We start from the raw sequence: 16,920 nt of genomic DNA on the forward strand, positions 1-16,920 counted from the left end.
TGAAGTCTGAAGTTACAACAAATTTAAGCTGAGAAATCAGAATATTACTTTGAGGCCAAACAGGGGCTTAAATTTGAGTCCACACTTAGTTCGGTGGTTTTAAAATACCATTACTTCCAAGCAAAGATGTTGGAGAAAAGTAGCCCAAATCTTATCCTGCCCAATAACTAATATTTTCAGTCATGTCTTTAAGTAGATGTCCCCGATCTAAACCATTACCTTCCAAAGCAGAGTCTCACGTCTCTGAACGTCCAAGGTAGTAAATGAGATATTTGGCATGGGGTGTGTTGTTTGGGTATTTAATTATTTTCCCCTTCAGCTGCTTTTAGCCATATTAAAACACGTCAGCTATTTCTCTTTTAATACATAATGTGCAAACTGTTAAAGTCGGTCCTCTAAAAAAACGCCCTAGCTGAACTTCTGCTCTCTTCTGCTTCTTCTACCCCACTGAATACCCCGTGTGGTGGCTTCCCAGCCCTGGCTGACCCCAATATTGCGGGAGCGGAGAAGTAGCTCTCTGGCAGCGGTAGCGGGATCAGCCGAGGTGCAGAGGTGAGAGACCTCCGTGTGCTCCGAAGGGATGCCACCGGCCCGTAGTCACCAACAGAAAGCTGCTCAGAGAGCAGGACCAGGCTTGGGCAGGACGAGCGGTGACCACAGCGAAGACAGAGCGAACCTGTGGCGTGGCAGGGGACTGACTGTGCTTCACAGCTGTTGATGCTGAAGTCAGATCTAGAGCCGTGTCCTCCGGCCACTGCAGGAACGGTCACGGGAATCACTTCTGGAGTCATTTCTAAAGCTGCTCCCTGAATCGTGCCTACAGCCGCGTTTGGCACCTGGTCCGGGCTTAGTGCAAAGGCTGGTGGTGAAAACCCGAACGTGTCCATTCCAGTCCTTCACCACCTCCTGACACGCACCGATTTCAGTGCTGCCGCTGCTTCGTTTTATCCAGATCTTCCATCCCACCTGTTTTTCCAGGGTGTCCCTGGTGACAACGTGTCTTTCAGAAGCCTGCAGAGAACGGAACTAGCGTGATCATCCCAACTGTAGCCATCTGCAATTTCATGAAGTTTTTGGAGTGTAAAGCCCACATGTTTTAAGTCAGCTCTCAGACCGTGCCTCATCCCGACCACGTGCCTTGCACTAAACCCCCAAAGGCTCCTGACGACAATGCTTTGTCTAACTCGTCTACGCTCTTGCTAATTATCTGTTAGGGAAGATTGCAGCATAGAGGCCCTCAAATTACAGCACTTGATCAGTTTGGGCAGCCGCTGTCTCTGAATTAAGAATTTGGATTCTTCTTCCCGGGGCTGGTCCTGCTGTATGCTGCATGACCTACTTCCAGCAATTGATGTAACAGAATTGATTGATGGGGGCAAAGCGTGGCAGCAAACCCTGGTCTGTGGGTTTTGTCGGGTTTGGGGTTGGAGTAGTTACAGCAGCTCACTATGATAATTCCTTTTTCTTCTCTCCCTCGCTGGATTTGCTGGTGGTGATTGCTGGCAGCAGTCCTGCTTGGAGGAGGAGGTTGGGCTGCGGACTCCTGAGCCTGGCCGTGCAGACATGTCCTCGGGTGCCATCCACGGCTCTGATGCTTTGGGGTTTTTTTTTCCCCGGTTTTGAATACTTCAACCTAAAGAGGGACTCGAGATAAAACCTTAGGCCAAGTGTCCCTGCGGCCTATCTCCATTTTTCCTAGAAAGCCAGGCGTGAGGTGGGGGATGACTGAAGAGCTGGCTAGTGGTACTCAGGGAGCTGGTGGGGTTTTGCACTTGACCGCTCCTCCTTGCTCCCAGCACCGTTGAGCATCCAGCTGCTTTTTCTGTTGCAAAGGGCCTCAATAAAAAAAAAAATCTCTGGGGCCTGATAAACTAAATGTTATATTCCCTGGTTTCCTAGGCAAATGAAAACAAGCAAAGTTGTGTTGACTGCTTGAAGGAAAGAGGTGATAAAAGTCTTCCAGAATAGTCCCTGGGTTTTCCTTGTAACGTTTGGGCCCATTCCTCCTCCTCTTTGGTGCTTATGCTCTCCATGTTCTTACCAAAGATAAAATTGGAGGTTGTTTATACAAGCTCCACCTAGCTACTACTTTTATTTGTTCCTGCTGTCCTCATCTTCACTGTTCTTCCCTGAATTCTCTCTGGAAGACTGTAGTCATTAAATCACTTTCTGTGGCAGTTTGGGAAGAAAGCCATGCTTCTGTCCGCGTTGCGTGACACCTGGTCAGGGAGCATCGCTCTTCAAGAAGAGCTGCCCCTGCAGCTTTGCTGTTCACCGGGGTGTCTTGTCCTTTGCCCATTTGTAAAACTGAAGTCAGGATGAAGCAGGTGAGGGACACGAGGGTAATAAAGAAGAATAAAGAACTAACAGCCCTTCTGGTCCTTTTATAATAAAGCTCATCGACATCAGGTCACTAACTGCTGCTCCGCAGCCTGTGGAATTACAGCAGGCTGGAATTCGGTCAGCTTAAAATAAAACCAGGGCGTGTTTGATGGTCATGAAAGCAAAGAGGTAGGACATGAAAACAGGCATCGGTGCAGTTCCCTGGCCTCGGCCGCTTCAGCTATTGCTGCTTTGCAGACAGGACGGAGAGGGACCGCGACAGCCCACGGGAATGGTGCTTGTCACCAGGACCGAGCTAGTCTGGCAGAGAGTTTGTGGACAGGCAGCGTCTGCCTGCTCCCGGCGCGGTGCCACCGCACCACCAGTCCCAACTGGTGTCCCCGAACGTCTTGTGCCGCTTCCAGGGTGGGCAGGAGCGGTGTGTCGGATGGCTGGGATGCACAGTGCAGGAGCACTTCTGCCGTGCAATGATTTCTAGAAAATCATCGTCTTGGGCCTTTGATGGGTGTAGGAGGGTGTGCTGATGCCTTACTGGGGTAACGCAAGTGTAGTTGAGCTTCAGAGCAATGCGATGCTGATGTGAATTATGGTGCGAATTATAAAGGAATGAGTTTAAAAAGATGGAGCAATGTCTAAACTGCTGAAAACATGTCATTTGTCTGTGATGCCGAAGTCTGGCACTGGTGCACCTCTGGGTGGAGAGCAAGCCTCCCCGCGGGCGCTCAGTGCCTGGCCAGCCCGTCCTTTGCTTGGCCAGCGGGTACTTACACCTGCAGATATTCAGATGCTCCGGAGCTTCCCGGAGCTCTCTGCTCCCGCCTGAGCTGCAGGGTTTGAAGCGGCACACGGGGATGGTGGGTCATTAACCCATGCGAGAGGACTGCTGCCTGCCTTAAACTCTGCCAGCACCTTCGGGATCCTGTTCTGGAGGAGATGCCATGATCTGAACCGTTTGGAAATGACCAGATTTCCGCACTGCCTGAAGATCTGTCCGGTTCAGGGTTCAGAAATGCAACGGGGAATGTGGCAAAACATGTGTTTTCTCCTTAGCTTTTTGTTCAAGGAGCAACCCGTTAGTCTCCAGGCCAGACCTCAGGCTCCCAGGGCTCTGCTGCAAAAAGTGGCTCTAAAAAAGGGTGCAAGGAAACTTGGGAGAGGTCGGTCAGAAATGGGGTGCTTGGAAGTTCACCCACGTACAAAGAGAACTGCGAGCCTGTGAAGTGCAGCCTCTTAGGGCCTCTGGTTTTGTTTTTCTTTTCTTTTCGCCTCATCCCAGGATGAAGAGGAAGAGATCAAACAAGAAATTAACATGCTGAAGAAGTATTCTCACCACCGAAATATCGCTACTTATTATGGTGCTTTTATTAAAAAGAACCCACCAGGAATGGATGATCAGCTCTGGGTAAGTTGTTTTCTTTTCTTTAAAATAACTGGGTTCTAACACACATTATTTACTCCGTGTTGTCCTTTTACCATGACCTGTATTGCACAAAAAGCCTTATTTTGCATCCGTCTTTTTCAAAGTCATGGCTTTGAAAAGGCTCTTCCTGCACCGCAACATGCTTCTCCATTCTGCCATAAAATCTTTGCAGGCTGGTGATAAAACCATTTTTATTCTGAATTGTCACTAACAACATCTTTGTTACAATATTCAATTGAAAATGATTCCGTCCTATGAAAATAAATGCATCCAAAAAAACAGTTGGAGGGAGCCCGGAGCGTTGCTGGGAAGATGGAGGCTGGAGGGGGGATGCTGGGCACACGTGATTCCTGCCAGCCCTCGGCACTGCTTCTCGTGCTTAATGTTTCACGGAGCCAGTGCAGGCGAATAAAGAGGAGGGGGACGGCGAAGGGAGGGCAGGGAGGTCTGTGGCCGATCAGCCATTTCGGTGAAGATGCCTCATGTTGCTGAAGGGCTGCAAGCTGCTTTGCCTCTCCATAAATCCTTGCCTGCCTCCTCCCGCTGCTTCCTTTGTCAGTGGCTTCTCGGTTATTAATTCGGCATTCCCTGATGGCGGAGAATACAATTTAAATCCACCGTCTATCTCCGGAGACAGCCGGAGCATCGGAGCCCACCTCCTCGCCGGCGGCCAGCGCTTGCGGGGGCCGGGCAGGGCAGCAGGCACCGGAGGTCGGGGCTCCGGGCGCTGCCCTAAGTGGGATGAAAAATTAATTAGAGTGACTGTGCTGTATTCTGAGCTTGGCTGTGCTGTGGAGCAACAGCCTGCAGCACCCGTGGGCGTCTGACCAGCAGTTTGACACCTTGCTTTCCTTAGGGCAGCATTGAAGGGAAGGCTACTTTTGAGTTACCTTAAATATAACGACCTGGATGTTGTCCTGTAGTCTAAATAGTGTTTATTTCCCCATAGTAAATCCAGTCAGTTCTGGGTTATCCACGGGTAGTTTCCAAAGTTTTTCTGTGCCTGAACAAGATTGCTAGAGCCTGGTTTTTCAGGGGTAACAAATATCCGTGGTTCATCTGGGAGACCATGGAGATACTGAAGAGCAGCAGAGTGCTCTTTCCTTTAGTTTCCCTATAATCTAGGCTTTGTTTTCGCAAAAGGTTCGGTGGCTTCAGCTGTTTGCCCCTGTGTCCGCATGCCAGAGCATGGCTGTGGGAACCAGGGGGGGTTGGAGGACATTCCTCCGTGTCACCTGGGACAGAAATGGAGCTGATGGGCTTCTGCGCTGCTTTGTTACCCGAGACTCTCCGATACACTGAATTATTGGGAAGACTTGGGGGCTTGGACTCCAGGGGCTTTTCTTACTTGGGTGTTGGGGTTATTTTTGATGGGAACTCTTAAAAAACATGTTCTTAGCAGCTGGCCTGGGATTCAGCGAGGAGAAAGCTGTCAAGCTGAGAAATGCCTTGACGTCCCATGAAATTCCATTTGGCTTTAGCTGGTTTATAATCTGTTTAAAAAAAAAAGTAAAATAGAAAACCAACCCACAACATTTCCCCTTGTGCTGCTGGAGTACCTGGGGGGAAAAACACCCCACCAACTCTGTGACAAAGCCCTCAAGAGTGAGAGAAGCCTTCCCTGGAGCTGGGCTCTGCTCAGTGCCTTTATGCTGCTTGGGTCTGGGGTTAGCACGGGCTGACCAGGGAAGAGGGTTTGTTTTCCTTCTTTCCTCCAGCTCCGCTGCAAAGAGCTCTTGGCATATACAAGCGTTAATAAAATAATGGTTTTTAAATGATTCGCCCATCCAGAGCAGCCCAAACTTCCAAAAAAACCCACCAAACCCCCTCATTAGAAAACTCGTGGATTAAGAGAGGCTCTTTCATCAGTCCCCATCATCATGAAACGGCAGAGGATGCTGTATGTGCTGCATCACCTTCAGATTCCCAAAGTCAGGAGGATAACCTGGGTTTTCCCCAGTGGGTCACCCAGCCGTGCAAGAGGAGAAGGTGTTCATCACCCAGTTGTGCTGCTTGTCTCTTGCCCCCTGGGAAAGGTAGACTAGATAATCTAAATTCCCTTCCAGACCGCTATTTCTCCTCTCAATTTTGCAGCCTTTCTCATGGGCTAGTGAAAAAAATTTTTGCAAAAGCTGCTTTTCTTGCACTGAAGAGTGCTGGGGTGTGAGGTTTTTTTAAGTCTAATCCCAGTGCTGAGGCTGGTGGAGGTATTCACGGGAAAGTTCCCCGGCCATGGTGGAGAGGTGTGCTGGTGTCGCTGTGTTAAATAGCTGTTGTTTCAGGATCTGATTGAATTAGGACTTGCGTGAACTCTATCAGTCTTGCCGCACAGATAAAGGCTTGTTTATTTTTCATTGGCCCTTTGTTGAAATAAAACGGTTTCTGATAATGCCCAAGTAATTCTTTTTTATCGACATTCAGGAGGCTGATACGGAAATAAAAAACAGGGAGCTCTTTCAGTGGAGATTAAGATCTCTCGGAAACGCGGCAGGCTTCTGACATGAAGTATTGTCGTCACTTCTGCTGCGGTGATGAGCAGGTTTTTCGGTGCTGCTGCTCCATTCGATAGCAGCCACTCGCCCTGAAAGACGAGCTTACTAAACAACCAAGTTTTCCTGAAATTAAAGAGCTGCATGGAAGATATTTTAGCAGATGGCAATGGAGATGTGCATCACAAATCCGATACATTAGGAAAAAAAGGAAGTAAAAGGCATAGGGCCAACCTTTATGGAACATTTTAAAAAAATTTTAAAAATAGGAGGTAGGCTTATTCCTGTGTTGGATAAAGTGTTGCTTTCTGGGGGTGCTCTGGACCTTTGGGAGGGATTGTGCCTGTCTCTAACTGACACAAGGGGGTCCTGGCTGTGGTGCAAGGGGGCAAAGAGACGGTGAGCTGCAGAAACTGGGGAAATGACCCAGGGGACGGTGAGGACCCAGTTAATCAGTTAACTGCTGCCTCTGAGAGTTAAACTCGTTAAATTCCCCTTGCTTATCTCAGCTCTAAGGTATGCCTTACCAGACTGCACATAATAACCCGGGGGGATTGTTTTGAGATATTCTGGGGGTTTTTTGTGGTGATGGGAGATGGGGCATTCATTAGGAAGTATGAATTTGATGGGGGGGGTGACCCCATCCTGAAAGCCCCCCTCCCCAGCACGTCGCCCGCCCCGACGGCTGCTGGAAGCTGCAGGCTCTCCGCTTCATTCCAAAACGCTAACACGCTCTATACATCCGCGGGGCGATAGGAGTGCCACTCCGCTGATGTTTTGTCATCTACCCTTGCCATCCACGGTGCGCTGAAACCATGAACGGAGAAGCCCTGCCGTGCATGGGCGGACGAGAGGGGGGGTTGCAGAGGGGGCTGAGCGGTGGCTGGCAGCAACCCGGGACAGAGCCCACCCGGGACAGAGCCCACCCAGGACAGAGCCCACCCGGCACGGTCCCTGGGGACCAGCGCTGGCTGCCGATGGATGGCTGCCATGGCAACCCTGCCTGCGCCCGGAGCTGCATTTGTCACGGAGAAGGGGAAAAATTGCTAACAGGCTGGTCGTCAAATACCTGCTCACGGCGAGCACGGCCGGGTGGCCTCCGGCGCGTCCTCTGCAGCGGGTAATCCGGGGCAGTTTTGGGGGAAGAAGGAATTAGGGTGATTTAGGGCCGGAGGCTTAAGTCAGGATGGCACCGCTGCAGCCGTGCAACGCTCAGGGCTGTCACCGCGTAGTTGCAATGCGCTTTTTCACCGTGTCGAGCTGTAGGGGCCCATTGAATCGCTGCAGGGTGGTACGGATAGAGTCACACCGGGGATCTGGAGAGCAAAAATGGGAGCAGCGAGGCTCCATTGAAAATGGAGCAGAAGCCGTCAAAGCACTGGGTTGCACCTCTGCAGCTCGGAGCAGGGTTGCTCTTAATCTGCTTATAGGCACTGAAGAATATTTTGGGGCAGTTGCCGATACCTTGTATCACAGGAATTAAATCATTAAACGTTTGAGAGGGGACAGTTTTCAGTTGAGCTGTAATTCTCTCCAGTCCCTCCAAGCCCTGCAGTCCCAGGGAGGTGCGGGGGATCGGGGCTGCTCCTCCGGTCCCCGACCGAGAGCCTGGGGTTAGCAGAGAGGCTTTCTGCTGCTGTCTGGCTGAGTAAGCCAACGCTGTTTCATTCTCACTCCTCTTCAAAGCGATGTCAGTGCCATAAACACTGCAAGACTGCGAGCCCAGCTCCTTTCGCTGCCGTCCCTAAGCCCAAAGCTTTCAGCCTGCTCAGGACCCGTGGCAGCAGCTGCCCGCCAGCTCCCCGAGGGGCACGAATTGCTTGACCGGCCTGGAAGTGCAGGGAGGTGCAGGCAGGGCGCAGCCAGGCAAGTCATTTATTTATGAAGGTGTGCAAGAGCAGTTCGGTGCTGCCGTCGAAGAGGGGAGAGCAGAGCAGCGCTGGCCCCGCTGCTCCCACGCAGGCGTCCTGCTGCAGCATCGCAGCCTGCTCCCGCTGTAGCACCGACACAGGCAATTAAAACCTGTGCTTATCTTCCTACAGAATATTTTAGCTGCTGCTTAGTACCAATTCGATGGCTATTTCTCTTTCTGAAGTGGGCATCGGCTTTTCTGCTGATCCACCAAGTGAGGGTCTCTGCATTTTTTAATGCTCCGTCGCTGGCTCCGGGTGCCGTGATGTTCGTGATGAGGGACCCTTTTGCAAGGGAGCCAGGCGGTGGGGTGGGATGGGAGGCTCGCGTGGCCTGGGCACGGGGGACTGCATCGCACCTGGGTTCTGTTTACACGCACAGCAGGAGGAAGGATTTCCAGGAGCCTTTAGCCTGGGGGTGTTGTGTGCTTGTTTTCTGTAAAAGAGAAGTCAAATTGTTTGTGGGGTGAGGAATAGGAACACAGAAGGGTTTGGCTTGCAGAATAAAGGAGTTGGATGGTTTGGCAGGGTTCCTCTGGACAAGTTGGAGGCGGTTCACCATCAGCTGGATTGGGGTTTCTGTACTGGGGATGCTCAGGTTTGAGCCCTTCCAGGTAACGTACAGCAGCAATGGGAACGGAGGTCTTACTGGCCATTGCCAAACTGGGGAAGGTGGTGGTTGATTTGAAAGCTGCGAGGGCTCTTAAAACAAAAAATTTGTGAGACAGCAGGACAGAGATTTACAGCTGCTGCTTCTGAATTTGCCTTGCTTATGAAGTTTGCTGTCACTCTGATATGAAGAGCTAAGTAAATGCTAAATGAACTGTATTTAAAAAGACTTCCTCAATAAGTGGCCTTGCAAATTAAATTTCAGAAGATGATCTTACCTTTAGCCCATCTTGATGATAATTTTAATTATGGTTAATAAAAATTCAATCTGCATTTCAAGTTTATTGTCTTCCCCCATCATGACTTCATCCTTTACCAAGACTGGTAATGATGCAAGTGTGTGCAGGGCAAAGCACTCACCTAGAGACATGGGACTGGTAAGAAAGTGTAAGTGCCATTTGAAGCCTTCCCTGACTATACTAAGCTCTGCCCTAAAATCAGCTGGAACTTTTGATCCCTTTTCTTCTCTCCTGGAAGGCTGTTTGTTGGTTTCCAACCTAAATATACCTGTAGGGTGTTGACATATTGATATTATGCCAGTATCTACCTTGTTCTTCTCCTTGTCTGGTGCTTCCCTGTCCATACTGTTGACAGTATACACTCATATCCCACAGCCATCCATCCCCTGGCTGCCTGAACAAGTCCTCAGGTCCTCTGAGAAGACCCGATCATCTTCCTGGACCTGCTCCGGTGTGCATTTATCGTTCTTGGGCTCCATCGCCCGGCAGGACACGCAGTGCGGTGGGTGAAGTCTCACCTGGCCCGCTGGTGTGACTCCTTAGCCATCATCTGTTTCCTCTCTTTGGAGGCTGCATTCTGTGAGTTGTAGTTGGGAATTCTGTAGCATCCTTCCATCTGAGGAGCAAAGGAAACTATAAAAGCGCAAGGGGATCACGGTGCCGCTAAGCGCCGCAGCAGCCAGCTTTCCTCCCGTTCCATCCAAACCTTCTGGAAACAGTGGTTTTTCACGTAGGGTGTCCCATCAGCAGGTGGGGATACTCGGGCAGCCTCGTCATCTTTCTGCTGTCTGTTTTCTTGGAGAACTCGTGGCAGAGCTTTCGGGAAGTGCCTTGCTGTTAGCGACACGTGCGCGCTGCTGAGCCCCCTTGGCCCCTGCCCAACTGGACCTGGAGCCTGCTGGTACTGCCAGAGATCTGCCGGTGCTGGATATTTTCCTATGGATGTTACAGGAGTGTGCAGCTCTTAAAAAGCCGAGTTGGAAACACTCCCACTGGGAGTTTCTCTTTCCCTTTCTCTGTTTTTTTTTTTCTTTAATCTCCAGGAGATTTCACAATTACAGATTAGGGATACATCAGCAGGTGGCCGTATTATTCACCTCCTGGTGCAAAATTAATCTTTGCTCTGTGGAAATCAAGGACAGGGTAGAGGACTGAGTGAACTGCCAGCTCCATAAAGATAATCTGGCAAATTAATGGATGCACTGGGTACTTTTAATGGGATTTTTTTCTGTCTTCCTTTAAGCGTTGTGATTGCTGTACATAGTATAGCATGCCCTTCCTCTTCCTCCTGCTCCAAAGCCTGGTGAGAGCCTGTGGATGAATTTCCATGGAAGGGGACCGGAGAGGGCAGCCTTTGGGGTTGGAAAGTGTTTGCGGCTGGCTCAGCTATCCAGGGTTTTCCTTTCTGAGCTTGCTGGCCTGGTATCCCAAACGTTCGTTTAATCAGAAACACGTGCAGACACAGATATTCCCCACGTGTCAATCGTTCAAAAGGAAGAACGAGAGCAAAAGCGACTTTGAAACCAGTTGTTCGTTATTCCCCATTCAGTGAGCAATGAGTAACCCACGGCTGAGGCCATGTCCCAGTGACCCAGCTGGATTGCTGGTCTCCTGCTGGGGTGGAAGAGCTGTAAGCGCTGCAGCAGCGTTCCTTGCCTTTGCACAGGGCAGACTTTGGCTAGTCACGCGTCTGTTTCTTGAAGCCAGTTTCCTGACGTAAGAGGCATATACAAAGAATTTTTCAGCTGTCAGTTGAGGAGGAGAAGAGAAACTTAATATCAAAACTAAAGATAGGAGCATGGTCAAAGCCAACTAAGGTACAGTCTGCTCAAGTATTTTATTTAACCTGAAGGTTTATAGCAGTACTGTGTCTGGACTTTATGATCATTTATTTATTATAGTCTCTTAAATCACTGCATTTGAGCAATTTCATTAGGAGTAACCCTTTTGCAGTTTCTTTCTCTTCTTCTCTTGGCCTGTGCTTTTAATAAAGTGATGTCACTTGCTTGGAGAACCTTAAATGCCATGTAAGCTTCATGTGATAAGAAACTTTAAACGTGCGCATTGAAGAATCTGGCAAGGCACAACTTGTAAGGGAATTTCTTTTAATATAGCAAGCTGATCTAACTGGAAGACATGGTTTCACGTCTGAGAGAAACACTTGCAGAGGTCTCGGAGGAGGCTTGTTGCGTACGCGGGCTGTGCTCGCTTTCTGGAGCGCACCGACGGCTCCTCCACGCCCTGGGGATCCATGATGTCCCTGGGAGGCAGATGTACATCCCATGCTATTTTTATAAGGTTTATTTCACAGTTGCTCAATGACAAGTTCAAGTTTGGGCCTGGGTTAGATGGTTGTACTTCTATATTTGATATTATGAAACTCTGGAAGTGGTACAAGCGGTGGTGCCGTCTCATTTGAACCAACCTGAGCACCAGGACACCAGCTCTTTCCCAGAGAGCCTGAAGCTGCATGGCAAGCTTCCCCTCAAGGAAGGTTTCCTGCTCAAAAGTGATCAAAAACAAAGACCTTCTGGTAAAAAAAAAAAAAAGTTGGAAAGCATAGCTGGTTTCTAAGGTTGTAGGAAGCCTTCAAACATCTGTCTTGTTGCCTTCACATTTTCAGAGTTGAAGAACTTATATGCAAGAGGTAGAGTTTTGTTTGTATTGCTGTTGATACTAAACATTGATCATAACTATAAAGTAGGGTATGTAGTGGTGGGGTCTGAGATTTCAAGGTTTCCAATTCCTCTGCTGATTTTCAGCACCAGACTGATTCCTGTTTCTTGTTCCCAACCCTCTGGAGAGCACCAAGCCTTTCAAGCCTTGCAGCCTTTTATCGTTTCATTTTTATAACAAAAACCGTATGAATTACAAGCTGATAGGTTCGAGATTATGTCCCGGTGGCTCTGCGTAGCGCTGCGTTGCCAAAATTGGGGTCCTGCCCTGGGATCAGGCAGCCCAGAGGATGCTGTCGGTGTCGCTGCAGTAATTGCATTTTTTGTTCCATTTGGCAGCTGGTGATGGAGTTCTGCGGCGCGGGCTCCGTCACCGACCTCATCAAGAACACGAAGGGGAACACTTTGAAGGAGGAGTGGATCGCCTACATCTGCAGAGAGATTTTACGGGTACGTGTCCAGAGGGAGCTAAATGTCGGGGGTTGTTGGAGTGTCGCGCTCGGTGCTCGGGGGACACGGAAAGGCTTTGGCTCTACAGGCTTCGTGGCTGCCGCGCTGCCGTGGGCTGGAGCCTCTTTGGTGCCAGTAGGCATGAATGATTCATGTGCTTGTATGGTGCATAATAAATAAGCCCTGTTTAATGCCCTTTAGCTCTGTTAGTTCCCTGACTTTTAATGCTCTTTTTCCTTCAACAAAAATATAATTTCCTTCAGTATTAATAGGGCAAAGATTTATTTACATTAGAATTACATTTTCAATTAACAGAAAGGTGAGGACTAATAAAGTCTGTGGAAAGAATCTTTGTGATTAAAAAGCACCCTACGTTTTATAAATCCACATGTCTCTGGCTTTAATGAGGATGCTGCAGCTTTTATACCCACAAGACAAATGTTTGACTGGAATGTCTTAAAGTGGGCCACGCCAGAGTTTCACGTACTGGGAGATGCCAGCTTCAGCAAAGGCTTCCTTACTTTTTGCGCAGCTGAGGTCAGATGATGTGATCGTAATGGTTGCCCGACATTAAAATCTATCACTCCTTGAACCAAGGTTTTGTTCAGGAGAAAACAGAAATATTGGGCATGGGAAGGAAACCTGTAGAAGAGCCATTCAAGTGATAGGACGAGAGGAAACGGCCTCAAGTTGCACCAGGGAAGGTTTAGGTTGGATATTAGGAAAAATTTCTTCACCGAAAGGGTTATCAAGCATTGGAACAGGCTGTGCGGGGAAGTGGTGGAGTCACCATCCCTGCAGGTGTTTAAAAGACATGGAGATGTGGTGCTTAGGAACATGGGTTAGTGGTGGACTTGGCAGTGCTAGGTTAACGGTTGGACTCGATCTTAAAGGACTTTTCCAACCTAAACGATTCTACGATTCTGTGAAAGAGAATGAGGCAAAATGACTGCTCTGAAAAGAGGTGTCTGACACTGCTGCTGAGGCTGCCGCTGGCGTCCAGAGGTGACACAGCACTTCTCTGTCGACCCCGCGTGCCACGGTCCGCACCAACACGATGTGCAGAAGATACTGTCGCTCTAGCTAATCCGTTGTTGTACGGACACTGCTTTCAGTGCCAGGAAACCACAGTTACATGGGCTTATTTTAAATGTATGAGCTCTGTGAGCCTACTTCTTAAAATAGTCCCTGGCAGTGAGTCAGAACCCAGCCACTGACTCGTGTCCCAGGGCCACCATCGCGTGTCATCGCTCGCATTTTGGCCGCGCGTTGAGGCGGTTGGTTGGTTGGTGACCTCCGTAGGGTTTCAGGTGATGAAAGGCTCCCACCCTTGTGCTGCAGAAGGTGGCTCAGTCTTGGTTCAGAAGTTGACAGCCAGTTGTAATTCTAACACAAGGCACGTCGTTAAAAGGATTTATTGAAATTCAGTGAAATTTTTGCTTTGCCTCCAGTGCACAAAGGTGCCTCTAACCAGGTATAACACGGCTAAAAAAGGGCTGCCGTACAGATATAACCTATTCCATGGTGGTGTCCAAAGGTAACGAGCGTAAAATGACTAATAACTACCAGCAGTGATAGCAGAAATTATTTTCTTCCTCAAATATGAATGTTTAATGTGAAATGTAAACCTAATACAAAATTAGTTTTTGAAGTAATCCATATTTTTTAAGCTGGCAATATAGGTGGATGTTACTTTGAAGCTGAAATAATAAATGAATGAAATAAAAATGTAGGTTGCAAAAAGAAATTAATGAGCTAATAAAAAAGCACAACAGAAAAGCTAGTTTACCTTTAGCCTTTGAGACAGGCTTTTAATTTGAGCTATGTCTCTATTAGGGGTATGTGCAAGTTATAACATTTGTATTTGCATGGTAGCTTTTTTAATACAAGCTTTTCAGTCTATTGAAGTCCAGTTTATTGGACCGATATAACAAGAGAATTGTTTTCTTCAGTTTCTGGATGGTGGAAATACAGAAAGGAGACAAAAGCATTCTATTATTTCTGCCACAAAAATGGTTCCCTAAGGCAAGGGAGCACATGGGGGAAAATATGTCTAGAGCTATGGAGGAATTTGGTTAATATGGGTTCCTGCAGAAACTGAAAGGTTGGTTTTAATCCCTATAGAATTGACAGTTCTCCTGCAACAGAGAGCACCCACTGTGACACATACAGCCCATCGGTGGGCATCTCGCTTGCCGGGCATGTCCTCCCAGCGTGTGACATAGGACAGTATTTTGAACACATGATAAACAAAAGCATTCTCAAGTGCTTAACTCCAACTGTGAATCTTTCATTTCTGGAGCGTAATTGGTTGAGGAGGAATGTCAGAAAATAACATGCTTTGAACTTGGATTCCTCTAACCTTTCTCTGAATTCTCTAGGGCTTGAGTCATCTACACCAGCACAAAGTAATTCATCGAGACATCAAGGGACAGAATGTATTGCTGACGGAAAATGCAGAAGTTAAACTAGGTAAGAGTGGGTTAGAGCTCCTGGAAACTGCAAGTGAGCTGGCTGGAGAGCAGCAGCAAAACGGACTTGTACGTGACTTAGTGAAAGGGGATGGATACTCGGAGCTACTCTGTGTTTTCTCTCGTGGCAGCCTCAATAACGTGACCTTGGGTGGTGGTGACCAAGCGCCGTGCAATAAACTGCCGGTGGTTGATGGTCAAGTTCTGCATGCAAAGATGTACTTGCAGTGGTGTTCCTGTTCAGACAGGTAGTTTGGGCAGCTCTGCCATCAGATACAGGTTAAGCAATCAAGACCATTTTTTCATGCCCCAGGTTGAAAATTGCCCTGTGTGCATCGCCAGACATTATCGAAGGCTGTTCCCTCACAGCTTCATAGTAGTGTCCTACAGGATCATAATCCATTCAGTTTAGTAATAATCTAATATTATCTAATCCATAATCCAGACTTGTTTTCCAAGGTAACCTGTTGGAGAGAGCTTAATTTGCATGAAGTACTCTGAATTTCATATGCGGAGTTAGTCACCCTGGAGAGGACCAGGCATTCAAGTGAGGATCATACAGAAGACAGCAGATCAGCACAGATGACGTGCTGATACCCTCAGCTGTCCAGCACTGATGTTATTAAGGCTGTCTTGGCACGTTTTAATTTATGCTAGTGATGAAAGATCCCTTACACTGGTAAAGTGAGGTGCAAGCCTTATTTTCCCATGTCTATCCTCTCTCTTTACAGCAGAATAAAACCCCAGCTTAACAGATGGCACCACCAGCTCGTTTGGCTTTATGCTGGTGAAGATTCCCCTCCAAGGGGAAATTCTCCAGGGCAAATCTCCAACCATTGTGTTGTGCAAAGTGAACTTAGTGGACCATAGAGTATTCTCTCACTGATTTGATTTCATCAGGTTTTGCTTCATTTTGCAGCTCTCTGCTTGACATTTCCCTATGGGCCTTTGTCCTTGGCCCTTAGTTCCTTAAGTCTTTTGCATTTCTGCCATTTCCAGCAAGAATTTAGGTAGAAAAATGAGGCTTCTACCAGTATTTGGCAGGCTTTAATTCAAATGAGAAAGCATAGAACAAAGGCTGCTGCTTATTCATGTTGCTAACCGTGTTTCTCATTAGTATGGGGAGCTGTGATTTCTTTTCATTGCCTCCTGGCAAGGAGGAAAAGGCACAGGGTTTCGTACAAAACCTGGACATCAGATGATCAGGTTTGTCCTTGATTGACCTCTGTTGATCCCAGCAGAGACCAAACAGGAATGTCTCTGGCCGCGTCTTTCTTTCCTGCCCGTGCACAGGAGTTGGTCTGAATGAACTCAATGTTTTACATTCAACAGAAGAGTGTTGCTCAGGTTTGTCTGCGACCTTACAATGCCCTGGTGTCTCTCTGATCCACAGTGGATTTTGGTGTCAGTGCTCAGCTGGACAGAACGGTGGGCAGGAGAAACACCTTCATTGGAACGCCTTACTGGATGGCCCCCGAGGTCATTGCCTGCGATGAAAATCCCGATGCCACTTACGACTTCAAGGTACCTAAACGAGCATCTTCCTACTCTTTTATACGTCATTACAGGTTAATCTTGGCAAAGTCAAGTACGTTTACTAGTAAGGCAGGGAAGGAATTAAAGCGGTGCTTATTGGTGCTTGCAATGGGAGTTGTGATCATAAACATCTGAAGAAGGTGCTTGGTATGAGCTCAGATTTTATGCCCCAGTACCATGAACTTGAGCACTCAGGAATTTAGTATATTCTTGCAGCTTTGAAAAATATGTTGACAAGCAGCGTAGTCTCCTCCTGCTTTCTGGCTGTTGGATTTTGAGATGCCAGTTCAGGTCCGACGTGAATCTTTGTTGTGCCGTTCACGTATCCAAATTTACTGTGAAGAAGTCTTTCCCCATGCTGAGGAAGGTGTCAGACTGAGGCTTCCTACCTGCTAGCCTGCTTTTCAGTGCTGCATGTTTAAATACTACAGGCAAACATGCTGTATTTGCTCTATTTACTCTGGAGAGAAGTCAGGTCAGGTTTAGAAAGGGCAAAATCCCATCTTCTGGCCTGCAGGCTGGTATTCGCCGGGAGATCTGAAGGCTGCCACACAATCAGACGTTTAGGGGGCTGACCTACTTTTCACATGTCTCTCTAGCCTGTTTGAAGTTTATTTTTGGATTGGTGGCAGCACAACATTGCTGCTGAGTTATAACGTGGCACAGAGCCCCGTGCCACGCAGCAGGTCCTCAGGAGGGTTATGAGTCCCACCTGCCC

At 48.2% G+C, this 16,920-nt stretch overlaps 1 protein-coding gene across 7 annotated transcripts in view; it reads left to right on the plus strand.

Annotated features, from left to right (window-relative positions):
- Positions 1–16,920, plus strand: part of TNIK (TRAF2 and NCK interacting kinase) — a 167,910-nt gene that overhangs the window by 90,683 nt on the left and 60,307 nt on the right. For all 7 annotated transcript variants that reach the window (XM_052805179.1, XM_052805184.1, XM_052805180.1 and 4 more), the window contains exons 4-7: positions 3,620–3,745; positions 12,085–12,195; positions 14,577–14,667; positions 16,060–16,190. In XM_052805179.1, the coding sequence (XP_052661139.1) occupies positions 3,620–3,745; positions 12,085–12,195; positions 14,577–14,667; positions 16,060–16,190 (459 nt within the window). The remainder of the gene's footprint in view (positions 1–3,619; positions 3,746–12,084; positions 12,196–14,576; positions 14,668–16,059; positions 16,191–16,920) is intronic.

The sequence above is a fragment of the Harpia harpyja genome, chromosome 12 (assembly GCF_026419915.1).
Source record: "Harpia harpyja isolate bHarHar1 chromosome 12, bHarHar1 primary haplotype, whole genome shotgun sequence".
Lineage (NCBI taxonomy): Eukaryota > Metazoa > Chordata > Aves > Accipitriformes > Accipitridae > Harpia > Harpia harpyja.